The 27,910-nt window shown below is 40.7% G+C and overlaps 1 protein-coding gene across 2 annotated transcripts in view; it reads right to left on the reverse strand.

The window, feature by feature from the left end:
- The window catches only part of krit1 (KRIT1 ankyrin repeat containing), a 75,442-nt gene that overhangs the window by 16,974 nt on the left and 30,558 nt on the right, over positions 1 to 27,910 (reverse strand). For both annotated transcript variants that reach the window (XM_041184901.1, XM_041184903.1), the window contains 8 exons: positions 25,297 to 25,426; positions 11,114 to 11,354; positions 9,790 to 9,905; positions 9,023 to 9,166; positions 7,903 to 8,059; positions 4,385 to 4,492; positions 2,827 to 2,983; positions 1,928 to 2,079 (listed from right to left, as the gene is read on the reverse strand). In XM_041184901.1, coding sequence (XP_041040835.1) covers positions 1,928 to 2,079; positions 2,827 to 2,983; positions 4,385 to 4,492; positions 7,903 to 8,059; positions 9,023 to 9,166; positions 9,790 to 9,905; positions 11,114 to 11,354; positions 25,297 to 25,426 — 1,205 coding nt within the window. The remainder of the gene's footprint in view (positions 1 to 1,927; positions 2,080 to 2,826; positions 2,984 to 4,384; positions 4,493 to 7,902; positions 8,060 to 9,022; positions 9,167 to 9,789; positions 9,906 to 11,113; positions 11,355 to 25,296; positions 25,427 to 27,910) is intronic.

The raw sequence follows: 27,910 nt of genomic DNA on the forward strand, positions 1-27,910 counted from the left end.
ACACTCAAAACCTGCCAGCTTTGACAGTCTAGGTTCACACATGAAAAATGGCAAAACAGCCAGTGCTTGAGGCTTGGAGAACAGAAAAATAAAGTCAAAGTCATGAGCGATTTTATGGTCATCTTCAGCAGTAGAGATCATTATTCTAACCTTTTGCTGGCTGTGATCGATACATTATGTTTTCAAAAGTAAAAACAAAAATTTAACTAGTCAGAAAGAATTGCTTCATTTGCTATTTTGTCTGTTACAATACAGTGGAATTCTCTTTTATTCATAAACTAATTATTCGTACAGGTATGGCAAATATGATCAAAGCCACAGCTTCTGCATAAACAATTTACTGTGATAACATTTCCACAGTGGTTGAAGTGGACCTTCATTAAACAGAGCCCATGGATTTAAAACTATCTTCATATACCAATCTAAATCCTATTTCTGTCTCCTCAAAATGACTGAAATCAGTCCTATACAATAAATAAAAGATATTTTCAGCAGTGGAAGAATAATAAGGCTTAATAAATTTGTATTTCTCACATTTAAAGAACGCTTTTTAATTCACTCATTCATGAGATAAGGGTTTTCTGGCTAGGCTAACGGTTATTGTCCACCCATAATTGCGAGCTACCCTCTTGGACCACTGCAGTCCAGTACTGTTATGGGAGGGAGTTCCAGGTTTTTGACCCAGTGACAGTGAAGGAACGGCAATACATTTCCAAGTCAGGATGGCAAGTGGCTTGGAGGGGAACTTCCAGGTGGTGGTGTTCGCATGTGTCTGCTGCCCTTGTCCTTTGAGATAGTAGCGGTCGTGGGTTTGGTAGGTGCAGTGTAAGGATTCTTGGTCAGTTCCTGCAGTGCATCTTGCAGATGGTGCACATTGCTGCCAATGTGCATTGTTGGTGGAGGGAGTGAATGTTTGTGGATGGGGTGCCAATCAAGAGGGCTGTTCTGCCCTGGATGTTGTTGAGCTTTTTGAGTGTTGAGGGGGGTTGCACTCATCCAGGCAAGTGGAGAGTATTCCATCACATTCCTGACTTGTGCCTTGCTGATAGTGGACAGGCTTTGGGGAGTCAACTCACCTCTGGAGTTTAGCACTGTCATCCATGTTTGAACCAAGGCTCTAATGAGGTCAGGATCTGAGTGGTCTTGGCAGAACCCAAACTGAGCATCAGTGAGCAGGTTATTGCCAGGCCAGTGCTGCTTGATAGCACCGTTGATGATCCTTTCCGTTGCTTTACTGATGATCGACAGTAGACTGATGGGGCAGTAATTGGTCAGGTTGGATTTGTGTTGCATTGTGTATACAGGGTATTCTTGGGCAATTTTCCACATTGCCAGGTAGATGCCAGTGTTGTGGCTGTACTGGAATAGCTTGGCTAGGGGTGCAGCAAGTTCTGGAGCACAAGTCTTCATTACTATTGTCGGTATATTGTCAAGGCCCATAGCATTTGCACTATCCAGTGCCTTCAGTTATTTTTTGATATCATATGGAGTGAATCAAATTGGCCAAAGACTGGCATTTGCAATTCAGTGAGCCTACAAAGAAGGCGGAGATGGATCATGGGGGATGGGGATATTTGTGGAGCCTCCTCCTCCAGTGATTGGTTTAATTGCCCACCACCATTCACGACTGGATGTGGCAGAACAGCAGAACTGTTGGTTGTGGATTCGCTTAGCTTTGTCTATTGCTTAACAAAAACAGAATTACCTGGAAAAACTCAGCAGGTCTGGCAGCTGTTTTGGATTTCCAGCATCCGCAGTTTTTTTGTTTTTGTCTATTGCTTGTTGCTTATGCTGTTTGGCACATAAATAGTCCTGTGCTGTAGTTTCACCAGGTTGACACCTTATTTTAAGGTATGCCTGGTGCTGCTCCTGGCATGCCCTCCTACACTCTTCATAGTAGTTATCAAAGCAGTATATTAACACTAACCTTCTTTTCAGTCTCTAGTAGAAGACGCACATCCCTGCGCAGGAAAAGTTGTGGTTTTTCCAAGTGCGGATCGAGGCTCGTCAATTCCGCAACTATTTCTGGCCAGTCTCGTAGGTGCTGTAGTGATTTATGGTATGGTTTGAGCTGCAAACCTAGATAGAGAGAAAATAATCTAGATATAATGTGGAAGAGTTTTAACATTAAAAAAACTTACTAAATATTACTTAATAAAGATAGAAGTGAGAAAGCCAGGTGGCTCAATGGGTGAGACAATGTTCTTTCATTTCTGGGTACTGGATTAAAATCTATCCCAGGCTGTTGGGATGAAAGTCACCTCTGTTTGTTGGTTTTAAAGGCTCAGTATAAAATGTGTTTGGGTGATTTTAATCCTGTCCTGATAAACCTATCGGATCCTATCCTGGTAGAACTCAAAACTGTCCCTAATCTCACTCGGCGGTCGCAAGATGACAGGTGCTACATTTTGACATGCGAGTGCTTCAAGCTGACACTGAATAGTATCCCCAGCAGCACAAAGGAACGTGCCAAGAGTATAGAAGAAGATTATATACAAATTTGAGCTAGTTATTTTTCTCCTTTGTGCTGAGAATGTGTGATGTAATCTAACATGAGCATCAAAAATAGCAAAACGATGAATTCAAGATTGCAAAACAATATCTACAAATTAGATTTGTAGTTGAAAATATCTACTATAAGTCCTCCCACTAATATGTCTGCATCATTTATTTTCTTAATTCATTTTAACAATTTAAGGGAAAGCTAAAATGCTTGGCAACATCTGACCATTTTAAACATTTTCAAAGCTACAATTATTTAAATATAAAATTATTTAAATATAAGATAATTATTTAAATACAAAATCATTTTATCATCTTTCTTACTGAGGTTCTCAGAGCAGATCCAGATTGTGAAGTACTGTTGTGTTTCCTGTGACAGCCGCATTCCTTCCATAATCTGCTGTACTGTGGTATTGTTGCCGTGCTTCAGCTCAACAGCACGATAAGACCCATCGGTACGATAAATTCTAATTTTCTCATACTGATGATTCAAAAAAAAAATTCAAATTCAGATGAATTTTACTTGTTTGTTTCATCATTTCAGGTATAACATAAGATCAATGCCTATCAGATCAAGACTGTTTAAGATGAAATTTGCAAAAGCATTTCTAGTGAAACATAAAACATCACTGTAACATTTGAACTTTGAGAGCACTGATATGAATCTCAATTTTAGGTGGTACTTTGCTCATGTAATAAGAATTTGTCAAATAAATCAGTCTTTTTACAGTGTTTATGACTTTCACTAATTATTTCTGTTAAGAGCAAGATGCTTTAAGTGAGGTACCAGAGTCCCTAATATCTCATCATGAATACCCATTTCACACAAAGATCTTATGTTAAAAACTTTTAAACGATCTCTAGAAATCTTTACAATAAATGTATTGCAGATTTTCAAAATTTTGAGAGAACTACAAACAAAGTTTATCAAATGTATTACAATTTTATATATTTTATCATAGCAATAATTTAGATGGTTTAATTAAGATTAAATCCTGCTTTACATCAGCTATTTCTATGTGAATGTCTAACACATGTGGAAACACATTACTGCATTTAAGTCATTCCAAATTCAGTTACTGAAAAGTCCACAACCATTGCAAGCTTCTCTTTGCCAAGAGTGTTCTTCCCATATCCATTCAAATTACCCAAATGCATGTCAGCAAGGTGCAGGGCAAGAGAGCCAAGGCTTAAAATACTCAAAAATGCAGTGCAGCACAGATAGGTTTTGAACAGCTAACGCCACGCAGTTTACCAGAACAGATTACTGGTAAAGTTTTCATTGTCTGCCCAACCAGGGCCACCCTACCAATTATAGCTTTGAAATTTGAGTGGCAAGGATCATGCCCTATGGTTCCACTAGTGAGCCAAGCTAGTTGGTTAGTCCATGTTACTGACTACTGCAGACCTGCCTGACTAAGGTGTGAGATTATCAAGTCAATTGGAAGGGCTGGATTGGTCCCACTGTCCATCACCAGACATTTCATCTTCAGAGAGCTCAAGTACAGCCTTTTCTGACTATTCATTCTTGATTAGTTACATTCATAAATTCTTACCAGATGTCCATCTCCCCTTTTTGTTGGATTCATTTGGTAACCTACTCCTAAGTAAGCTGCGATCTATAGCTGTTTCATGATTATGAATTTTCACGCAATCAGCTTGATGCGTACTATAAAATTTGTGTATATACAAATGTAATGCTTAATGAACAAAACACAAATACATGCCATAAATGCTACATACACAAAGAACAGCTGACTAATAATACATGCTTTGGTAATGCAGCTCAATGTTCAAATCCTTTAAATACGTGCACAACATTGGTGAAAATCTGGAGGTTTGTGTGCTTCAATTAAAAAAAAGCCTTAGCAAATGAACTTACTGGTTTATTCAATGCATCATTAAGGAGTTGTACTGTTGTTTCCCAATCATTCTGTTTGTTCTCTTTACAGACCTGCAATGCTGTCCTTCCTTGTTGATCCACAATATGCTGGAATAGTTACCAAACATAAAATAATTTCACCATAATATGCAAATTACTGCTTGAAGCAGTATTTCTAAATATTGTTAAAATTTTATTCTTACAAACTGTTACTTGACTAGAAATGCAAGTGAGTCCAACTATTGCAAAGCTGAACTGTGATGGCATCTTTGACAGCAGTTTTATTTTTACACAATCACAGAAGATGACCACACTGGTTATGAAGGCACTGGTGCTTCAAATGGAGCCAATTACTGTTAAGCTAAAGCTGAAATTTCTGGAAATACACAGGTTAACTAACAGCTGTAGGAGAGAAGATGGGTAAAATACTATATACTCCAGTCAGAATTAATGGATTGAATGACTTGCAAATAATGTTATGGAGAAGTGGAAGATGACATTAAAGAGCTCAGTAAGGCAATGAAGGGATGAAAAGAACCGCCAAAACTAAAATGGTGAGAAGTGTTGAAAAGGCACAGAAGGAAAAAAATGACAAAAAGATAAAGGAACCGACGAAAGAAAACCAACAGATGCACGAGGTCTAAAATGAAATTGTAAAGTGCTGAAAAATTGCAGTAGGTAGGTCTGTCAGTACTGAAATATGGAGAAACTGCCCAATACCCTGGGGCAAATCCTCACTTGACTGCCAGAACGCTGTTCTGTCAACATAACCACATCCAAAACGACTACCTCCCTCCCCTTGTACCTTATTATAGGCTCATATCACTCCCCAATGGTGCCTCCAACAGTGCTTGACAGGACCCTTGACTGAATCCTCCTGCAGCTCTGTCCTCATCTGTTGGAACTCCTTTTCTCATAACAACAGGAACATCATGACCTCGTCTTCCACCCCAATCTCTTCATCAATCATTTCAATTTATGTAACTTTCAACACAACAAAATAATTCTGCCACAAAGCACCTTTTCCCCTTTGCACTCCACCTTTCTGAGTAGCTTTTCACTCTAGGAGCCTTATTCATTCTTCCACCATCCCAACTTTCAGCTGCCCTTCCCCAGGATGTTTACATGCCAGGCCATGCAACAATTGTTCATTAACCCCTTCCACACCGTTATTCAGGTCTCAGACATTGCTCCTGTGGTCTATTATTGGCTGCTTACAGCAAGGTGCCCAATAAGATGGGGGCACCGAATACTAATTAAACAACCACCTTGCTGAACAGTTGTTTCAATTCTTGCTCCTGGTTCCACTCTGACTTCTATCTTCTGCATCTGGCACCGGAGCTTCAGAAACTGTATTTATTTATTCTCCTCAGCACTATACAGCATTTTGGCCTGAAAATTAATTTATGTAACTTCAGGTCATAACTGCATTCCTCATTTTATTTTTTGAAGGACTACTGGGGATCAGTATAATAGTGCAGTAAGTTGATCTTTTACTTGACTACACTTCAAAGAAAGCATTTCATTGGCTATAAAACTCTTCAAAATGTCTGGTGGTTGTGAAACGCTGTAAACGCCAGTATATATTTTTCTCTTTCTTAGAGAATTTTGCCCACCACATATCTACCCATTCTTCTCAAGTCTTCCTGTAATTTTTTGTTTATACTTCCCGATCATGTTATGTTTCTTCATCACAGGAGAGTAAGGATTATTCATTTTTAAAGATATTAACAATGGCTCTACTCGACCAACCCTTCAGAAGTCAAACTTGTATTTGAATAGATTGTCTATTGACCAGATATGATCAATCATTTGCCCCATCCTGTGTACCCACCCCCTCGCCTTTATCCCCTTCCCCTGACACCGAGTCAAGTCCAGCAACCATCACAAAATGAAGTGGGGAACTGAGCTGTCCTTTAGACGGTTGAGATTGCACTTTCTCTTTTCTAATAAGAAGCGGGCAGCTTCAACCTTTCCATACCTAAAAGCAAATTATGGGCAGAAGAAATGGAATACGAGTTTATATTTAATGACTTCCCACTTTTTAGGCTCAAATACAATTTTAGTCAGGTTATACTAAAATCTCTTCTATTTTTGAGAACAATGTTTTATGTATCTGAGAAAAATATTTTGTTACATGGTTTTAATTTGCATCCCTTAAGATAATTTGAAATATATATTGAAGCAGAGATGAATAGATAAGATAGGCGGTGGAAAGAAAGTTTTAAAAGGCAACTGAATGGGCATATTGAAGATGGACTGAGAATCAGGATGCCTAGCTAATATTTCACTGCAATAATGTTGCAACTGCATTAAACAAGGATAAATTAGTTTAAAAATTAGGGTCCAATACGACCACTAGAACTCATCATTCTTATTCATTAGAAACCGTTAAGATATATGGAGAGCGTTTTAACAGTATACAAGTAATACGTTCACCCCAAGTATTGTTATTAAATTAGTACCTTTCAATTGAACAGAACTAGTTATGAATTGATAATCCTTTCTCAGAAGACAAAATGTGTACTGTCCCTATTTCATCTCAAATTTGTACTGTTAGAATGAAAATGTTCAATTTTACACAAAATATAAATTTCCCAATGCCCCCCTCCCCATTCAGTACTTCTGAAAGGCACTTCACTGTTCTCATTACATTCATTATCTAACATGGACAATCAGTTTAAACTTTTTAAACTGAATACAAGCATCCACAATTTCTGCCCAGGTCAGAGATTGCCACTTTGATTAATGCATTGGGAAAAGCTGCCATGAGCTAAATTAGATTAGCTAATTAGTAAATTAAGAAGCTAATCTGATTTTTGCTTTAAAGGCAGATTTTAGCTTTCTTCAGTCTGATAGAACTCATCCCTTTGGCAGCTAAAGTCAGTTCCTTAAATTAATTAAATAAATAAATACCACAACATGAGTGAAGAGTTGCATTTGAGCCTGCTTAGCAGTCAAATCGCTATTTGGATCGGCTCTTCTAATGCACTGAATGTAAGAAAGCTATTTGGGTCATCAAGCAGGCAAAGATGGAAATTATCGTCAACAAGTGCACTACATTGGGTTAGCTGGGAATAAAGCAGTGAAGAGCAAGGTTGTAGAAATATCTGTTTATTTATACACTGCTTTGCCTAAAGGTAATATGGACATGCTATAAAAGGGAAATGAAAATTATAAAATGAATAATTATGCAATTTAATAATGCAGTGCCAATTAATGCCTTCAACAATGCTTTAACGAAATTCAGAAAATCTGAGCATACTCAATTTTTCAACACTGACACAATCTTGGAATACCGCAGGTTGCAAAACTAGCAAGTAATCTTGAAATTAGGAGATACACAATCAGCCGGCATTTGTATAACTGGAGCTATTTTTTTCAAATAACAATATCCTGATCAGTACAGTAGATATGCTTCAAAAAAAAAGACAAACACAATCAAGGATCCAGGTTTCAAACACTAGTTCATACGAAGATTTGAACAGGATGATGCTAAGAAATCATCTGAACTGTACCCGATCAATCTCAGGATGCTGCAGTAGAAGTTGCACGATCTCTGCACGTCCTCCACCAGCTGCAAAATGAAGTGGGGAACTGAGCTGTCCATTTAGAAGGTTGGGATTACATTTTCCCTTTTCTAATAAGAAACGGGTAGCTTCAACCTTTCCATACCTAAAAGCAAAAGAAAAAATTGAAATACGAGTTTATATTTAATGACTTCAACTTTTCAGGTTTGAATGCAATTTTCGTCAGATTATATTAAAATCTCTATTTTTGAGAAAAATATTTTATGTATCTGAGAAAAATATTTTGTTGAATGGCTTTAATTTGCATTCTTATGATACTCAAGTACATTTTGAAGCAGTGATGAATAGATAAGATAGGCGATGGAAAGAAAGTTTTAAAGGCAACTGGCAACAGGATGGGCCTATTGAAGGCGAACACCAACATTGACTAATTGGGTCAAGCATCTTGGTCCCTTGATGTAATTCAATGTTTACAATTACAATGTAACTTGTAGTAAATCTAAAGACATCAATGAAAAGTATAATCTTTAGAAAGTCATTCACAAAATGAAACAGTTCAAGTGTAATTTCATCTTGAAATCAATGGTGTTTGCTACCAGCCAATTAACTCAAATCTGGTTGACCATTGAAGGGTTTATTAGCAAAAGTCACGTGATCCAGAGCTATTCTTTAAAATGGTAAAACTTTAACACAGACATTTATTTGGTTACGCCAAAATTAAACTAAATACTTTGTGGTCTCCTTAGCAGGATATTAGAGCAGATGTTATGTTTTCAGCAAGACAGAAATCAGATGGCTAAATGTTCGCACAGCATATGAAGGTTAATGTTTGTAATACAAGCAAGATTGGTAATCTGTTATGGTAGAGTCAATGTGCAACATCACAAACTGCAATACAGTAGTGGAACATGGGCCAAGGTCTATGGTGAGTTTCTTAATTTAAACATGCTGCTATGGTGAAACCATGTGCTGCAAAGTCAGGGAAATAAAATTTTGTGGCACACTATATTCATGCCTTTACATTATGCTAACAACTAGATTTTAACAGTTTTTAATGATGGAAAATGATAAAAAGATTATCAATTTAAGTTGAGGCCAAACAACGTACCAACAAGCATAATGAATAGGAGCCCAGTGATCACTGTCCAACTGATTAACTGAAAACCCACTGTCTAGAAGTTTGCTCAGTAAATCTGTATCACCTTCACAGGCACTACGATGAAGGGGGAAATCATCCACCCACTGTCGCTCCCTAAAGGAAAAATCAAATTTACTTTTAAATCTTATCAAAATGACACGCATACAATTCAAACCTACATTTTTTTTCCTAAAAATTTATCAGTAACTGGTTCTTTATAACTTTCGTAACATTTCCCCATTTATAAAAACTGGCATTATATAACATAAACCAAGGAAACTCTTTTGAATTGTCAGCTGCAGACAAATGCAACAGCCAACTTCTGCATAACAAGGTCCTAAAATAGCAATAAAATAGATGAACAGATAACTTGTTTTAGCAGAGTTGGTTGAAGGATAAATGCCAGCCAAAGCACCAGAAGAATTTTAAAAAAAATTCATTCACAGGAGGTGAGCTGCGCTGGCTGGTCCAGCATTTATTGTCCATCCCTAGTTGCCCTCGAGAAGGCAATAGCGAGCTGCCTTCGTGAACTGCTGCAGTGCATGTGGTATATGTAGACCCAAAATGCTGTTAGGGAGGGAGTTCCAGGATTTTGACCCAACGACAGCAAAGGAACAGCAGTATATTTCAAGTCAGGATGGTAAGTGACTTGGAGGGGAACTTCCAGGTGGTGATCTTCCCATCTATCTGCTGCCCTTGTCCTTCTAGATGAAATTTAGCACTATTTCTATACTTACTTGTCCTCCATTATGCTGCTCATACTACGCTGCCATTTTTCACGTTTTGGAATCTGTATCTTGGAATAATCAGGAGCTCCCAGGCCAAAGTATGGATTTATAACCACTTTATCTACCTGTAAGCCGAACCATCAAAAAGGAAGGAAATTAACATATTAGCCACTTCCCAATCAGGATAACAGTAAACAGTTCACAATTTAAAAAAATAGGCAAAAGCAGTTTCAGAAACATGATATTTTTACAGTTCCTAATATTTCATGTGAAGAAGCAGCAAAATTGACAAAAGTATCTTGAAGGGAGTGCATTATTCTACTTCTTTGCATTTAAAACACTGACCAATTAAATGATTGCAGAACAATGGACAATTTGTTGCAAATTTTGATCAATTTAACACTAGAAATCTCACCCATTCATTATTTCCATTAATGTTAAAATATTAGGTTGCCTCCAATTTTGAGTGAAATTCTATTTGCAAACGACCATATAATCTATTCAAACACAAACAAAAAATGCTGGAAAAAGTACAGATCAGTTAGCAGCTATGGAGGGAGACAAGAGACAAATCAAAATTTTAAGTAAGACCCTTCTTCAGAACTGAAAAATGATAAAGACGCAAACATAAAAAAAAATGTTAGGGGTAGGGGGAAAAGCAGATGCTTTAAATATAGAAAAGGCTTGCATCAATTTGAAGACCTGCAACCTGCTGAAAAGCAGGAAAATTTAAATGATGCAAAAGTTTACCCCCATCAAGTAACAGAGAAAAGCATTACTGAAAAACAAGACTGCTAAAGAAACAAGGCATGCAAATAGCTACGGAAACAAGGGACTCAGCCAGAGAAAGTCTGGTTTGCAAGAAAACTGGTAACTGTGACAGCCCTTTCTAGTTTTCCAGTGGTGTACACGGTGTCACTATGGTAACTTCACATGGGATATCAAAATTTACCAGCAGGAATGCCTGTGGTTACTTTTATTTCTCTTTGTAGAAAATAATTATGCACTACATACAAAATACGTTCTTTTCAGCATAACTATCCAAGACTTTTTCAGAAACTCGCAACAGCTCTTATTTGAAATGCTGCTGGCCTTTCAGCCAACCTACACATACTTTCCGCTTTTTAGTTGCACTAATAACCAGTGAAACTGGTAAAAACTCTTCACTGTACCTCAGATGAATGAGAAAGAAACAAGGTTGTTTGTGGTGTTATGGTGACCTACTTCAGAAGCCAATGCAAAAACAATATTACACTTAAGTCAGAATGACAGAAATTCGGCAGTCGCCATTAATTTTTTTTTTAAACAGTACAATAGTGTTTTGAGATCCTACCCTATTTGTGTACTGTAGGTCTGATCCAAAAAGAGGATTGTAGATACAGAGGTCAGCTTTCTCCAGCGCCAACATTTTGCTTTTTATCTCCAAAGCAGTGTAGCCCACATGCAGTGTATTTTCCGGCTCCATTTCTTTGATGTAGGCAGGATTTGCAACGCATGATTTGATTCTGTCAAGAGGAGATGGTCTAAAAAGACCTGGAATAGCATGGGAGATGGTGTGCTGATCTGCCAGCCACCTGTGAAGATAACATTTACAAAAATCTTTTAAGTAAACGATTTCAAACAAGGTTTTTTTTCACCTATCCCTCCCCTGCTCCCGTAATCCCAAGAGTTTGTACTCTTGTTCCACGTATGTTAAGCACTCTCTGGCATCCTATCCAAGTATCTGTTCATCATATGAGAGTCTTAATGATATTGGTAGGAGTGTTGAAGTCACGCCCAAATCCTAGTCCTGTCTTCAGTCAAAAGGATTTTCGGCAAAAACGTCAAGTGGAAACCCTAGCTAATATTCCGCACTCTGATGTGGGGCTGAAGCCATTTTTAGTTGCGCCATCACCACTCCAATTAAGATCAGCTAACTCACAACCTGAAAGATATTCAAGGAAGCAAAGTTGCAAGATTACCTTAAATCTGGGCCTTCTGTTTCTTGGGTCTTTCTAACAATGGGAACAGTTTCTCCGTATCTATTCTGTCCAGACCCCTCAATGATTGAATCTGCCTTCACTGCACTCTCAGGCAGTGCATTCTAGATCCTAACCACTCACTGTGTAAAAAAGGTTTTCCTCATGTCACCATTGTTTCTTTTGCCAATTAGCTGAAATCTGTGTTCTCTGGTTTTTGATCTTTCCACCCATGGAAATTGTTTCTCCGTAGCTACTCTGTCCAAACCTCTCATGATTTTGAATAACTCTATGAAAATCTCCTCTCAATCTTCTAATCTCCAAGGAGAACAGCCCCAGTTCCTCATTCTTGGAAATATTCTCGTGAATCTTTTCTGCACCCTCTCTAATGCATTCACACCCTTCCGAAGCAGTGGTGTCCAGAATGGGAGGCAATGCTCCAGCTGAGGCCGAATCAGCGGCACTGATGCAGTGTTTCAAAAAAAAAATATTAAAATGTATACAAAACACAGCACACCCCAAATTAAGATTACTCCAATATCAAAATCAGAAATTATGCAAAATTTAATTCCACCCCACCAAATATTACTGCCAAGGTAATCTCAAATAGATAAACATATAAATAAATAACTAAAGTGCAACAGTTTAAACAGGGACGTTTAGTTGTTCATAAAACACGTCAGATTAATCTTATATTTAATTCTGGTTTAGAGTAAATTATTCAAGCTATAAAATTTAAACAAATCATAGCAAATTTATACTTTGTTACCCATATCCCAATCAACCTAACCCTGCATGTCCAAATGTGCTTTTTCCTAAACTGACCAAAGATAGAAAATTCTCCCCTCATTATAGTCTCCCTCAAGAGAGTCAAGGCTCAGGAAAATAAAATCAAACAGTTACAAACACAAATTAAATTTGAACTATGGGATAAAACTGATTGGCAACTTACTCCAAACATACCATTGAATCAGCTCTTCCACCCAAGCTTCAGCACTTCACAACAAAAATTATACTTTTCTATAGGTTGTGATAGGAGTCAATCATATCATATTAGAAGGATGATCCAAAAGTTATCACATAAATCAGATCTGCTAAAGGATGGAATCGAAAACTTCCTGAGTTATATCTTTCTCCGACTGTTAGCCATCCACAAACTTAAAGCACAAAAGTTTAAGCTGTCTTAGTGGCTTCTAAAGTTCTAAGTTATATGTGTTTTTCTTTAGCACTTATACCCAAAGAAATTATTTACAATAATTAAAGCTGCTAAAATGCAAGTTTTAAAACTTTTACTTTTCCTTAAGGGATATTCTGGGGATGGGGGTGCCTAGGAGGTGTCTGACTGTTGCAGTCCAAATAAAGGTTTATTTTCTTTAAGGTAATTTACAACTGTTTCTTTCAAGTTAAGTGGCTCTTCCCTGCAGTCAATACATTAGTAAGCTTTATTTGTTGCTTGTTATCCCAAGTCTGTTCGTAGAGTGAACTGCTTCAATTATCAGAGGAACTGTGAATGGAGCTGAACATTGAGGAATCTTTAAGGGACAGCTCCCTTCCTGAGTTTATGACAAAGAAAAAGTCTCTGACGAAGCAAAAACAGAAATACCTGGAAAAACTCAGCAGCTCTGGCAGCATCGGCGGAGAAGAGCAAAGTTGACATTTTGAGTCCTCATGACCCTTCAACAGAACTAAGTAGAAATAGGAAAGGAGTGAAATATAAGCTGGTTTAAGGGGGGTGGGGGGAAGAAGGGGGGAGCGGGGTTGTTAGGATAAGCAAGCAGTGATAGGAGGAGATAACCACAGGCAAAAGAACAACGAAGTGTTGAAGATGGTGGTATTATCTAAAAGAATGTGCTAATTAAGAGTGGAGAGCAGGACAAGCAAGGTAGCTCTGCTGGGGGTGGGGTGAAATAAGCGATGGGTGGAATACATTTAAAAATAATGGGAATAGGTGGGAAAAGAAAAATCTATATAAATTATTGGAAAAAACAAAAGGGAGGGGGAAGAAATGGAAAGGGGGTGGGGATGGAGGAGGGAGTTCAAGATCTAAAGTTGTTGAACTCAATATTCAATCCGGAAGGCTGTAAAGTGCCTAGCCGAGAGGAGAGGTGCTGTTCCTCCAGTTTGCGTTGAGCTTCACTGGAACAATGCAGCAAGCCAAGGACAGACATATGGGCAAGAGAGCAGGGTGGAATGTTAGTTGAAGATGGTTTATGGTTGGGCCAAGGAAACTTTCCAGGGGCATTCCTGCAGTGAAGTCCTAGGCTTACGATGACTGGCCACTGACAACAATCTTCCTTTGCGTCAGGAATGAATCCAGCCATTGGAGGGTGTTTCCCTTGAACCAGATGACGATCAGTTTTGCTGGGGCTCCTTTGTTCAATATTCAGTCACAGCCTTAATGTCAAAAATTGGGAACAGAGTGTCAAAGGGTATGTGACATTTAGAAAGGACAGGAAGCTAGAAAAAGGTGGCGGGTGGCTCTGTTAATAAGTGATGGTATTACAGCATTAGAGAGGGATGACCCAAGTTCAGGAAACCAGAAAGTCGAAGCAGTTTGGGTTGAGATGAGAAATGATAAAAGCAAAAAGTCACTTATGGGAGAGGTGCACAGGCCCCCTAATTGTAACTACACAGTAGGACAGAGTATAAAGGAAGATACTCTGATAATCATGGAGGATTTTGATCTGCAGATAGACTGGAAAAATCAGATGGGCAAAAGGTGGCCTAGCTGAGGAGTTCATAAAATGCTTTTGGGTTATTTTCTTGGAACAGCACGTTCTGGAGCCAACCAGAGAGCAGGCAATGCTAGATGTGGTACTGTGCAACGAGATGGGATTAATTGATAATCTCAGTGAAGGCACCCCTAGGTAGCAGCAATCATAAGATGATTGAATTTCATATTCAGTTTGAGGGAGAGAAGAGTGGGTCCAAGACTAGTATTTTAAACTTAAATAAGGGCAATTATGAGGGCATGAAAGTGGAGCTAGCTAGAGTGGACTGGCAAATGAGGTTAAGGGATAGGTCCATAGAGATGCAGTGACAGGCTTTTGAAGGGATATTTCAGAATACACAGAATAGATATGTTACAATGAGAAGAAAAGCTTCCAAGAGGAGAACCCACCATCTGTGGTCAACTAAAAAACTTAAAGAAAAAAGTATCAAACTTAAAGAAAAAGCAAATAATTATGCAAAAGATGGGTGGCAGGTCAGAAGATTGAACAGAATATAAGAAACAGCAAAGAACTGCAAAAAGGTTAATAAGGAGTGAACAATTAGAGTACGAGAGAAAGCTAGCTGGAAATATCAAGACAGATAGCAAGAGTTTCTACAGATATTTAAACTAGAAAAGAGTTAAAGTGAGCATTGGTCCTGTAGAAAGTGAGTCTGGGAAATTAATAATGCAAAATAAGGAGATGGCAGATGAATTGAACAGGTATTTTGCATCAGTTTTCACTATAGAGAATACGAGTAACATCCCAGAAATAGCTGTAAATCAGGAAATGGAAGGGAGGGAGGAATTGCAGGCTGTCAAATCCCTGGATCGTGATGAGCTTCATCCTCGGGTTTTGAAAGAAGTGGCTGGTGAGATCGTTGACTCATTGGTTTTAATTTTCCAAAATTCATTAGATTCGGGGAACATTCCATTAGATTGGAAAATAGCAAATGTAATTCCTTTATTCAAAAAGGGAGGGAGGTAGAAAGCTAGTTCACTTAACATCTGTCATTGGGCAAATGTTAGATGCTATTATTAAAGATGTTATAGCACGGCACTTAGAAAAGTTTAAGGCATCAGGCAGAGTCCTCTAGGTTTTGTGAAAGGGAAATCATGTTTAACCAATTTATTTGAGTTCTTTGAAGGAGTCACACATGCTGTAGATAAAGGGGAACCAGTGGATGTACGTACTTAGATTGCCAGAAGGCATTTGATAAGGTGCCACATCAAAGGTTACTGTGGAAAGTAAAAGCTCATTGTGTAGGGGGCAAAACATTTTTTTACAAATTCATTCATTATATGTGGGCTTCGCTGGCTGGTCCAGCAACAAATGTCCACCCCTAGTTGCCCTTGAGAAGGTGGTGGTGAGCTGCAGTCCATGTAGTGTGCGTACACCCACAGTGCTGTTAGCAGAGGAGTTCCAGGATTTTGACCCAGCAACAGTGAAGGAACGGAGATATATTTCCAAATCAGGATGGTGAGTGACTTGGAGGGGAACTTCTAGGTGATGGTATTCCCACCTATCTGCTGCTCCTGTTCTTCTAGATGGTAGTGGTATTGGGTTTGGAAGGTGCTGTCGAAGGAGCCTTGGTGAATTCTTGCAGTGCATCTTGTAGATGGTACACACTGCTGCTACTGAGTGTGGGTGGTGGAGGGAGTGAATGTTTGTGGATTTGGTGCCAATCAAGTGGACTGCTTTGTCCTGGATGGTGTCAAGCTTCTTGAGTGTTGTGGGAGCCGCACTCACCCAGACAAGTGGGGAGTATTCCATCACACTCCTGACTTGTGCCTTGTTGGACAAGGCTTTGGGGGAATCAGGAGGTGGGTTACTCATTGCACCATTCCTAGCCTCTGACCTGCTCTTATAGCTACAGTATTTATATGGCAAGTCCAGTTCAGTTTCTGGTCAATATAACCCCCAGGATGTTGATAGTGGCAGATTCAGTGATGGTCATGCCACCAAACATCAAGGGGCGATGACTGGATTCTCTCTTGTTGGAGGTAGTCACTGTCTGGCAATTCTGTGGTGTGAATGTTACTTGCCACTTGTCAGCCCAAGCCTGGATATTGTCCAGGTTTTGCTGCATTTGAACACAGACTGCTTTGATATTTGAGGAGTCACGAATAGTGCTGAACATTGTGCAATCATCAGCAAACATCCACACTTCTAACCTTCTGTTGGAAGGAAGGTCATTGAAGTAGCTGAAGATGATTGGGCTGAGGACCTCCTCCAGTGATATCTTGGAGCTGAGATGGCTGACCTCCAACAACCACAATCATCTTCCTTTGTGCTTGTTATGACTTCAACTAGCAGAGAGCTCCCCCCTCCCGATTCCCATTGACTCCAGTTTTGCTAGGGCTCCTTGATGCCACAATCGGACAAATGCTGCTTTGATGTCAAGTACAATCACTCTCACTTCACCTCAGGAGTTCACCTCTTTTGTCCATGTTTGAACCAAGGCTGTAATGAGGTCAGGAGCTGAGTGGCCTTGGCGGAACCCAAACCGAGTGTCAGTGAGCAGGTTATTGCTAATCAAGTGCCGCTTGATAGCACTGCTGATGACCTCTTCCATTACTTTACTGAAGATGGAGAGTAGACTGATGGGGTGGTAATTGGCCAGGTTGATTTATCCTGTTTTTTGTGTACAGGACATAACATAGTCGGGTAGATGCCAGTGTTGTAGTTGAACTGAAACAGATTGGGTAGGGCCGGGCAAGTTCTGGAGCACAAGTCTTCAGTACTATTGCCGGAATATTGTCAGGGGCCATAGCCTTTGCAGTATCCAGAGCCTTCAGCCTTTTCTTGATATTATTTGGAGTGAATTGAATTGGCTGAGCACTGGCATCTGTGATGCTGGGGACCTCCGGAGAAGACAGAGATGGAACATCACAGAATCTCACAGTGCAGAAGAGGCCCTTCAGCCCATTGAGTCTGCACCGACACGAGAAACACCTGGCCTACCTACCTAATCCCATTTACCAGTGCTTGGCCCATAGCCTTGAATGTTATAATGTGCCAAGTGCTCATCCAGGTACCTTTTAAAGTATGTGAGGCAACCCGCCTCCACCACCCTCCCAGGCAGCGCATTCCAGACCGTCACCACCCTCTGAGTAAAAAAGTTTTTCCTCACATCCCCCCTGAACCTCCTGTCCCTCACCTTGAACTTGTGTCCCCTCGTGACTGACCCTTCAACATAGGAGAACAGCTGCTCCCTATCTACCTTGTCCATGCCCCTCCACCTTGTACACCTCAATCAGGTCACCCCATCAGTCTTCTCTGCTCCAACGAAAACAACCCAAGTCTATCCAACCTCTCTTCCATAGCTTAAATGTTTCATCCCAGGCAACATCCCGGTGAACCTCCTCTGCACCCCCTCCAATGCAATCACATCCTTTCTATAATGTGGTGACCAGAACTGCACAAAGTGCTCTAGCTGTGGCCTCACCAAGGTTCTATACAACTCCAACATGACCTCCCTACTTTTGTAATCTATGCCTCGATTGATAAAGGCAAGTGTCCCAAATGCCTTTTTCACCAGCCCACTAACATGCCCCTCCACCTTCAGAGATCTATGGACACACATGCCAAGGTCTCTTTGTTCTTTAGAACTTCCTAGTGTCATGCCGTTCATTGAATACTTCCTTGTCAAATTACTCCTTCCAAAGTGTATCACCTCTCACTTTTCAGGGTTAAATTCCATCTGCCACTTATCAACCCATTTGACCATCCCATCTATATCTTCCTGTAGCCCAAGACACTAAACCTCATTGTTACCCACTCGGCCAATCTTTGTGTCATCCGCAAACTTACTAATCCTACCCCCCACAGTCATCTATGTCATTTATTTTAATGACAAATAATAGGGGACTCAGCACAGATCCCTGTGGTACGCTACTAGACACGGGCTTCCTGTCACTAAAGCAGCCTTCTGTCATCATCCTCTGTCTCCTACAACTAAGCCAATTTTGATTCCACCTTATCAAATTACCCTGTATCCCATGTGCATTTGCCTTCTTTATAAGCCTCCCATGTGGGACCTTGTCAAAGGCTTTGCTGAAATCCATATAAACTACATCAACTGCACTACCCTCATCTGGTCACCTCCTCAAAAAATTCAATCAAATTTGTTAAGCATGACCTCCCTCTGACAAAGCCATGCTGACTATCCCTGATCAAACCTTGCCTCTCCAAGTGGAGATAGATTCTCTCCGTCAGAATTTTTTCCAATAGTTTCCCTATCACTGACGTGAGACTCACTGGTCTGTAGTTCCCTGGCTTATCTCTACAACCCTTCTTAAATAGTGGAACCACATTAGCTGTTCTCCAGTCCTCTGGCACCTCCCCCGTGGCCAGAGAGGAATTAAAAATTTGGGTCAGAGCCCATGCAATCTCCTCCCTTGCTTCCCTCAGCAGTCTGGGACACAAATCATCCAGACCTGGAGATTTGTCCACTTTTAAGCTTGCCAGCATCTCCAATACCTTGTCACTCCCTGTAACAATTTGCTCAAGAACCTCACAGTCTCTCTCCCCAAGTTCCATACCTTTATCCTCATTCTCTTGGGTACCCACTCGGCACTTCTGGCTGAAGTTTGTAGCAAATGCTTCATCCTCATCCTTTGCACGGATGTGCTGGGCTCCTCTATCATTGAGGATGGGGATATTTGTGGAGCCTCCTCCTCTAGTGAGTTGTTTAATTGTCCACTACCATTCACGGCTGGATGTGGCAGGACTGCAGAACTTAGATGTGATCTGTTGGCTGTGGAGTCACTTAGCCCTATCATTTGCTGCTTATGCTGTTTGGCACGTAAGTAGTCCTGCTTTATAGCTTCACCAGGTTGACACCTCATTTTTAGGTATGCCTGGTGCTACTCCTGGCATTCCCTCCTGCACTCTTCATTGAACCAGGGTTGATCCTCTGGCTTGATGGTAATGTCAGAGTGGGGGATATGCCAGACTGTGAGGTTACAGATTGTGTTCCAGTACAGTTCTGCTGCTACTGATTGTCCACAGCACCTCATGGATGCCCGGTCTTGAGTTGCTAGGTCTGTTCGAAATCTATCCCATTTAGCACAGTGGTAACACCACACAACGCGATGAAGGGTATCCTTAATGTGACGGTAGGACTTTGTCTCCACAACAGCTGTATGGTGGTCACTCCTACCGATACTGTCATGGACAGATGCATCTGCGGCAGGGAGGTTGGCGAGAATGAGGTCAAGTACGTTTTTCCCTCTTGTTGGTTCCCTCACCACCTGCCGCAAAGCCAGTCTAGCAGCTATGTCCTTTAGGACTCGTCCAGCTTGGTCAGTAGTGGTGCTACTGAGCCACTCTCGGTGGTGGACATTAAAATCTCCCACCCAGAGTACATTCTGCGCCCTTGCCACCCTCAGTGCTTCCTCCAATTGGTGTTCAACATGGAGGAGCACTGATTCATCAGCTAAAGGAGGGTGGTACGTGGTAATCAGCTGGAGGTTTCCTTGCCTATGTTTGACCTGATGCCCTGAGATTTCATGGGGTCCGAAGTCGATGTTGAGGACTCCCAGGGCAACTCCCTGCCAACTGTATACCACTGTGGCGCCACTTTTGCTGCTAATGGTGGTGTCTGGGACATTATCTGTAAGGTATGATTCCATGAGGATGACTATGTGAGGTTGTTGGTTGACAGCTCTCCCAGGTTTGAAGAAGGAGGACTTCGTAGGGTCCTCAGGGCTGAGACTGCTGTTGTCATTTCTGATGCCTCGGTTGATGCCGGGTGGTCCATCCAGTTTCATTCCTTTTTTTGTGACTTTCTAGCGGTTTGTTACAACTGAGTGGCTTGCTAGGCTATTTTAGAGGACATTGAAGAGTCAACCACATTGCTGTGGGTCTGGAGTCACATATCAGCCAGACCAGGTTAAGGACAACAGATTTCCTTCCCCAGTGGACATAAGTGAACCAGTTAGGTTTTTTTTTTTACAACAATCGACAATGGTTTCATGGTTATCAGCAGACTTTTAATTTAGGATTTTTATTGAATTCAAATTCCACCATCTGCCGTGGGGGAGTCGAACACGAGTCCCCAGAGCATTACTTTGGGTCTTTGGATCACTAGTCCAGCGACAATACTACTACGCCATCACTATTTGCGTAGCTAACAGGAAACAGAGAGTAGCCATAAATGGGCCTTTTTCTGGTTGGCGGAATGTAACGAGTGGTGTGCCACAGGGAACAGTACTGGGGCCTCAACATTATATAAATGGCCTGTGGACAGATGCTATGGTTGCTAAATTTGCTGATGACACAAAGATAGGTCAGAAAGTAAGTTGCGAAGAGGAGGAGGCTACAAAGTGACATAGATAGGTTAAGTGAGTGGGCAAAGATCTAGCAAATAGAATATAATGTGGGCGAATGTGAAATTGTTCACTTTGGCAGGAAGAATAAAAAAGAAACATATTATCTAAATGGTGAGAGATTGCAGAGCTCTGAGATACAGAAGGAGCTGGGTGTCCTGGTGCATAAATTTCAAAAGGCTAGTATGTAGGTACAGCAAGTAATTAGGAAAGCTAACAAAGCAAGGGGAATTGAATATAAAAGTAGGGAAGTTATGCTTCAGTTGCACAGGGCACTGCTGAGACCACATCTGGAGTACTGTGCACAGTATTGGTCCCCTTATTTAAAGGGAAGATATAAATGCGTTAGAAGCAGTTCAGAGAAGGTTTACTAGGTTAATACCAGGAATGGGTGGGTTGTCTTCAGAGGAAAGGTTGGACAGGTTAGGCTTGTATCCACTGGTGTTTAGAAGAGTGAGAGGTGACTTGATCGACACCTTGAAGATCTGTCGGGATCTTGACAGAGTGGATGTGGAGAGGATGTTTTCTCTTGTGGGAGAATCTAGAACTAGGGGTCACAGTTTAAAAATAAAGGGTCGCTCATTTAAGACCGAGATGAGGAGGGTCATGAGTCTTTGGAATTCTTCCTCAAAAGGCAATGGAAGTAGAGTTTTTGAATATTTTTAAGGTAGAGCTAAATAGATTCTTGATTAACAAGGGGGTGAAAGGTGATTGGGGATAGGCAGGAGGTTACAATCAGATCCAACCATGATCTTATTGAATGGCAGAGCAGGCTTGAAGAACCAAATGGCCTATTCCTGCTCCTAATCTGTATGGTCATAAGATAAATACTCTGATCTCTTCTCTGGCATTCAGCTCTTGCATGGGAAAAATTTATGCCCTCAGAGCGAAGAAAATCAAATTGCTGGTTTGCAGGAAAGCTGGTAACTGTGATAGCTTTAGTTTTCCAGTGGTGTGTACAGTGTAAGTTCACATAGGATATCAAAATTGTATGGGTCAAGGCTGTGATGATTCTGAACCCAATTGTTTATGGTGAAACATGTGGAATGGATAGCCCTGAGCAATCTTCCACACCGTTAGATAGACACCAGTGTTGTATCTGAAGTCCAACAACTTTGTTAGGAGAGCAGCTCAGCCTGAGCAAGTGTTCAGCACTATACTGGGGATATTGTCAGAACCCATAACCTTTGCTGTGTAGTCAGCTATTTCTTAATGTCACATGATGTGAATTGAATTGGCTGGATATTGGAATGATGATGGGGGGGACAGGGGGAACGGGGGTGCCAAAGGACAAGGCTGAATAGGGTCATGCACCCATCACTTTCCACTGAATATTCCCTGCAAACACTTCAGCCTAGTCTCTTGTACTAATGTGTTGGACTCTACCAAGGGACCCAGGACCTTTACCACCTAGAACAACAAGGGCAACAGACAAATGGGAACACCACCACCTGGAAGGCCCCCTCCAAGCCATGCAGAGAATCACATAATTGTTACAGCACAGAAGGAGGTCTGTCGAGTCCATGCTAGCTCTCTGCAACAGCAACCCACTTAGTCCCATTAACTTGCTTTTTCCATGCAGCCCTGCAATTTTTTTCTCCCTAGATAATTATTCAGTTCTCTTCTAGAGGCTTCAATTGAAAATGCCTCCGCCACTGTCTCAGGCAATGCATTGCAGATCCTAATCACTCACTACATAAAAAAGGTTTTCCTCGGGTCGCTGCTGCTTCTTTTACCAACCAATTAAATCGATATGCTCTGGTTCTCAATTCTCCCACCAATAGGAACAGTTTCTCCCTGTCTCTTCTGTCCCGACCCCTTATGGTTTTGAGCACCTCAATCAAATCCCCTCAATTTCCTCTTCTCCAAGGAGAACAGTTCCAGTTTCTTCAATCTATCCATATAACTGAAGTTCCTCATTCCTGGACTCATTCTTATGAATCTTTTCTGCACCGTCTCCAATGCTTTCAAATTCTTCCTGAAGTGGTGTCCAGAACTGGACTGTACTCCAGTTGAGGGACACAAGGAGCCCATTCAGTCCACTCCAGCTGTGCCAACTCTTCGAAAGTGATATTAAATAATCTTGTTCCCCTTCATTGTAAATCCACTCATGCATAAGCAAATCACTAATAATATTGAAGAAGCAACACCTTGGAGTACTTCTTCTGGTCCATTTCCTTTCTAACAGGTGTTGGAGATCCACTTCCAATATCTTTTTTGTAGGGCACTGCAGAGAAAACACTTTCACCAAACCTCTCCTTGCAACGATGATCAAAATTCTACCCTCGAGTCACCAACTCAACAATATCAGAAGAAATAGTTTTACCATTTTATCTTAATAAAATATCTCTAACTTGAAACTTAAGATATCTCCTTATTCTCTATTTTAGTGAAAAGAGCCCATTTTCTCTTGCCTTATCTCGGCAGTGTCCAAAGATTTGGATATTACAAAATGGATTTTAAAAAGGTTTTTAGAGGCATGGAGAACAATAGAGACACATCGGGGTGAAAATGGATGAATTGAAGACAACAACGGGAGACAAATGGAGGCTCAACACCCACCCCACCAGCCAATCACCATACTGACTTGGAACAATATCATCCCTTCACTGTCATTGGGTTGAAAATCTGGAACTCCTTTCCAAACATCAGTGTTTGTATATCTGCATCAGATGAACTTCAGGGGTTCAAGGTGGCGGCTTACCTCCAACTTCAAGGGCAATTAGGGGTGCAAACAAATGCTGATCTAGTGAGTGACGATCACATCTCAGGAACAAATTATTTTTAAATATCAAGGAGATTTCTGGCATGCACTAGATGGGCTGACGTATATCCTAGGTATGAGCTTCCTCCTCCTGTTTTACACTCATCCACCATCATTCGTGACAGGATGTGTTAAGAGTTAGAGCTGCCCTCTGATTCTTTGACTGTGGGCCTGTTCAGCTCTATCTACAACCTGGTGCTTTAGATGTTTGGCACACAGGTGGTTCTCCATCATCGCTTATTGAAGAACACTTGGGTATGCTCTGGGCACTTGCCTTCTACACTTTGCAATAAGCAGCTCAGCTTTGCATTAGCTCAGGAGAACCAATGGGATGATAGCTGACAAAAATTATAAAGGGCCAGATTTTGCTAAACTGGGGCATCTCATAGCATGCCCCATGAGACAAAAATTGCACATTTAGTTTTTAAAAGTTGTGTCAAAAAAATTGCTCAAAGCATAAGCTGATAATGGCACAAAAAGGCTTATAGGGCTTCTGGGACTTTGATGAGGAGAAACAGTATCTCCTTAAATCAATAAGATTGAAGGATTGGTAAATAATCAGGGGAAGGATTGTCAATAAAAATGAATTCGAGTGGATGAATTCAATGTCAAATCAGTTGCAGAAAGAGAAATAGAGAAGGAAGGGAAGATTGAATTCAGAGAAAGAAAAAAGGACAGAAAGTAAGGAAAAAAAATAACAAGTGGCATTTTTATAATATCCTCAGGCAATTCATAACCTGAACAACAGACTCCACGCTTATAATTGCTTACTGTTTTGGGCAAGGCAGAATGCTTGGCCATCATTAACAGTTGTCACTTTGTCATAAAGGTGGTTAAGTTAATAATTACTAAACTGAGCTTTCGGTGGTGGGTTTAATGGACAATTAAACTGCCATTGCAAGCTCTGATTTTGCGAAGCAAATGGTGCAGTGGCACAAATTGGTCAGCAACTTGTGGCAATTCACAACTTACCGGGTATCTCTTCCATGCTGCAAATTGTTGGCCAATTTGTGCATTAATAACGGTGTGCATCATTTGGAAACCAATCATTATTTCAGCAAAATACGGCCCAATATTTTACAAATTTCCAATTGTTCTATCCATTGAAATCTTCCAATTAAAAAAAACTTAAGTGGTAGAGTCTGGATTCAAACCCATTATCTTCTACATGTGAACTTCTGACCTCTGTTTTTTTTATTTGTTCGTGGGATGTGGGCATCGCTGGCTAGCCAGCATTTATTGCCCATCCCTTGCCTCAGAGGCCATTTCAGAGTCAAGCACATTGCTGTGAGTCTGGAGTCACATGTAGGCCAGACCAGGTGAGGACAGCAGATTTCCTTCCCTAAAAGGACATTAGTGAACCAGATAGTTTTTACGACAATCAACAATGGTTTCATGGTTATCATTAGACTTTTAATTCCAGATATTTACTGAATTCAAATTCCACCATGGAGGGGATTCAAACCCAGGTTCCCAGAGCATTACCCTGGGTCTCTGGAATACCACTACGCCACCGTTTCCCCAGGAGTAGAGAGAGATAAATATAGGAGAGAGATAAATATTAGAGGTAGAGCTCCCATTTCTTATATTCGCAGTTTCAGGATAGTAGCAGTGAAGGTCCACTCGTTGAGGGTTGCAAACATATATTTTTTCCACTATTTTTGATCCCAATTTTTATAAACAGCTCTGCGTGTACATTGTGAAGCAATGCTGCACCACAGTAAAGGCTGAAAAATTGTAAGTTTACTTACTTGTCCAAGGCGATGAGCATTTTTGCACTGAGTGTAGAAAAATGAGCGCTGGATTCACTGCACACACGCATAATATCCTGGAAGCAGTAAAAACTTGGTGCTCCAAGGCAATAGGGTATCTTACTGTTGTCTGCAAATGACAGAACTACTAGTTAAATTAATGGTGGAACAATTGGCACTTCACTCAAAATATTCATGCACATCATGATCAACACAATCAATTGTTATGAAAAAAAAGTTCAATATATCTGAAATATATCTGTTCGTATTAACATGGCTTGAGCGACAGAACATCTATGAAACTAGATGTGAATTTTAAACTACAACCAGATTTTATAACCACTTATCATCAGCAACAGCATTTGAGGATGGCATCCACTGAGGGTTGCAAGTTTCTGCCATGAGTCTTCATATAACTGAACAGGCCGATTCTTGGCCTGCAGAACTTTAAGCACATGAGGCAGGATGTTCCACAAGTCAGTGGGATCCAGGGTGTAGAATTTGCTTCCGTTTCTTTTCTTCTCTGCCGCTGCTCTGCCTCATCATTAAGACGTTGTGACTAAAAGAATGATGCAGATTGCTGGACAAGTTGTCTCCGTTCTGAATGATTGGTAGCAAGCTCCTCCCAGTCATTAAAGTCAATGCTACAATGCTTCTAGGAGAGCTTCAGAATGTATTTGAAGCATTTTCTTTGTCCTTCCCTGGAACACTGACTATCTGAGAGTTGAGAAAACAGGACCTGGCAGAGGAGACACTTTGCAGCCATCAAGAAATTGAGTCCAGTCCATTATAGTTGATTTTAAAAGACCTTAGCCTGAAAGGAGTTGGCTTCAAGAAGGGCACTAGTGTTTGTCCGATGGTACTCTAATTGAACCCGAAAGATGCAGCGGAGATATTGCTGATGGAATTTAGCCCTCTTATGTCTCACTGATACACATTCCAGGTCTCAATACAATACAGGCACGTGGTGATGACAACTGCTCTGTACACTAAGTCATCTGGTCAGCCAAATATTCCACCTCCCATATAAGTTGGAGTGTCTCCGGAATATGTTGAGCACTTCCTGTACCTTGGCATCCACCTCCTCAAAAGGCCACCATTGACAAGGCGATCCAACAGTGGATCAGCTGCGCCAGCTCAGCCTTCCATAAGCTAATGCAACGTGTTTGACAAAGACCTCTGCAAGTATAACCACTAATGCCCAATACAAACAATGATCTTGATTTTCACACACTAAAGCAAACTTAGAAATTAAATTATTTGAACATAGTGTATATACACAACTGATGGTATTAAATGGCCCTTGTTTAACAAGCAACACTGCAAACTGTTATTTGCACATCTGTGCCAACTCTGATCACTTCCAAGGTTTTCACCAGAAATGACAAGGAATATCCTGCCCCAATATGAATGGAGGCACCAAAATGCCATATTAATGGCAGGAAAACATGCGGAATATTTCCTGTCATCATCATGAACCTTGGGAACACCAGTGCATTCCTACAGTGCATGCACAATTGCTACAAGGGAACTTGTGAAATGATAAAATTGAACATAAATTCTTCTTCAGCCAATGCAGAGCTAGCTGACCATTCTCTTCTTAGGGTGCCCATGCCCTACAGCAACGATCTTCTTCCTTTTCCTGAGATGTGCCCCTTTATGCAAGTGAGAATTCCCCACTGGAAGCTTGCCAAAATTATTCACATGAAACTGACCACAGAAATTTTGCAAGGTTTAGCAGCAGAGTAAAATAGAGTCATACAGTTCTCTCTCCACAGATGCTGTCACATCTGCTGAGTTTTTCCAGCATTTTCTGCTTTTATTATTGCAAACCATTAGTGTTCCATGTAAGCTCTGTGCCTGCGCAGCTGCTCAAGTCCATCAAATGCCACGCACTTAATTATTACAGCCTACCCTGACAATTAAATGAGGTTTACTGCCAATCCAGCATATAAGCAAAGAACTGGTAGACTCCCCTGCGACAGGAATTTAAAGGACAAGAGCCAAGCCTGACATTAATCAGGTGGAAGTAATAGCCGATATTCATTTCTGTCAACTCCTGAAGCTGTCACTCAGCTCTTATCTTTCCTGCGCTCCACTTGCTGACCCTCCTGTTTATAATGGAGATGAAGCATGAGTAGAAGAGGGAAGAGGAATTCCTTCTGAGGGTCGTTAGTATTTGGAATTTTCTCTCCTAGTGAGCAGTGAAAGCTGGGTCATTGAATGTATTCAGGGCTGAATTCGACAGATTTTGATTCACAAGGGGGTCAAGGGTTATGGGAGAAAGCAAGAAAGCGGGGTTAAGGCCTCATCAAATCAGCCATGATCTTTTTGACTGGTGGAGCAGGCTCAAGGGGTTGAATGGCTACTTGTGCTCCTATTTCTTATATTCTTATGGCACTGAACTTAAAAACTAGAGGTCACGGGTTCAAATGCCACCACAGTAAATTTAAAAATGAATTCAGTAAATCTGGTAATTTGTGAACTAGCAAGTTACTGTCAATGGCTGAGGGTGATATTCTTTCATCTTCATCCTTACTTATTGTAATTTGAAACCAATATATTTTATAGGTTTTGTTGTTTCTTTTGATAGTGCATATCTGCACATGATCTT

The sequence above is a fragment of the Carcharodon carcharias genome, chromosome 3, assembly GCF_017639515.1.
Source record: "Carcharodon carcharias isolate sCarCar2 chromosome 3, sCarCar2.pri, whole genome shotgun sequence".
NCBI classification, from domain to species: domain Eukaryota; kingdom Metazoa; phylum Chordata; class Chondrichthyes; order Lamniformes; family Lamnidae; genus Carcharodon; species Carcharodon carcharias.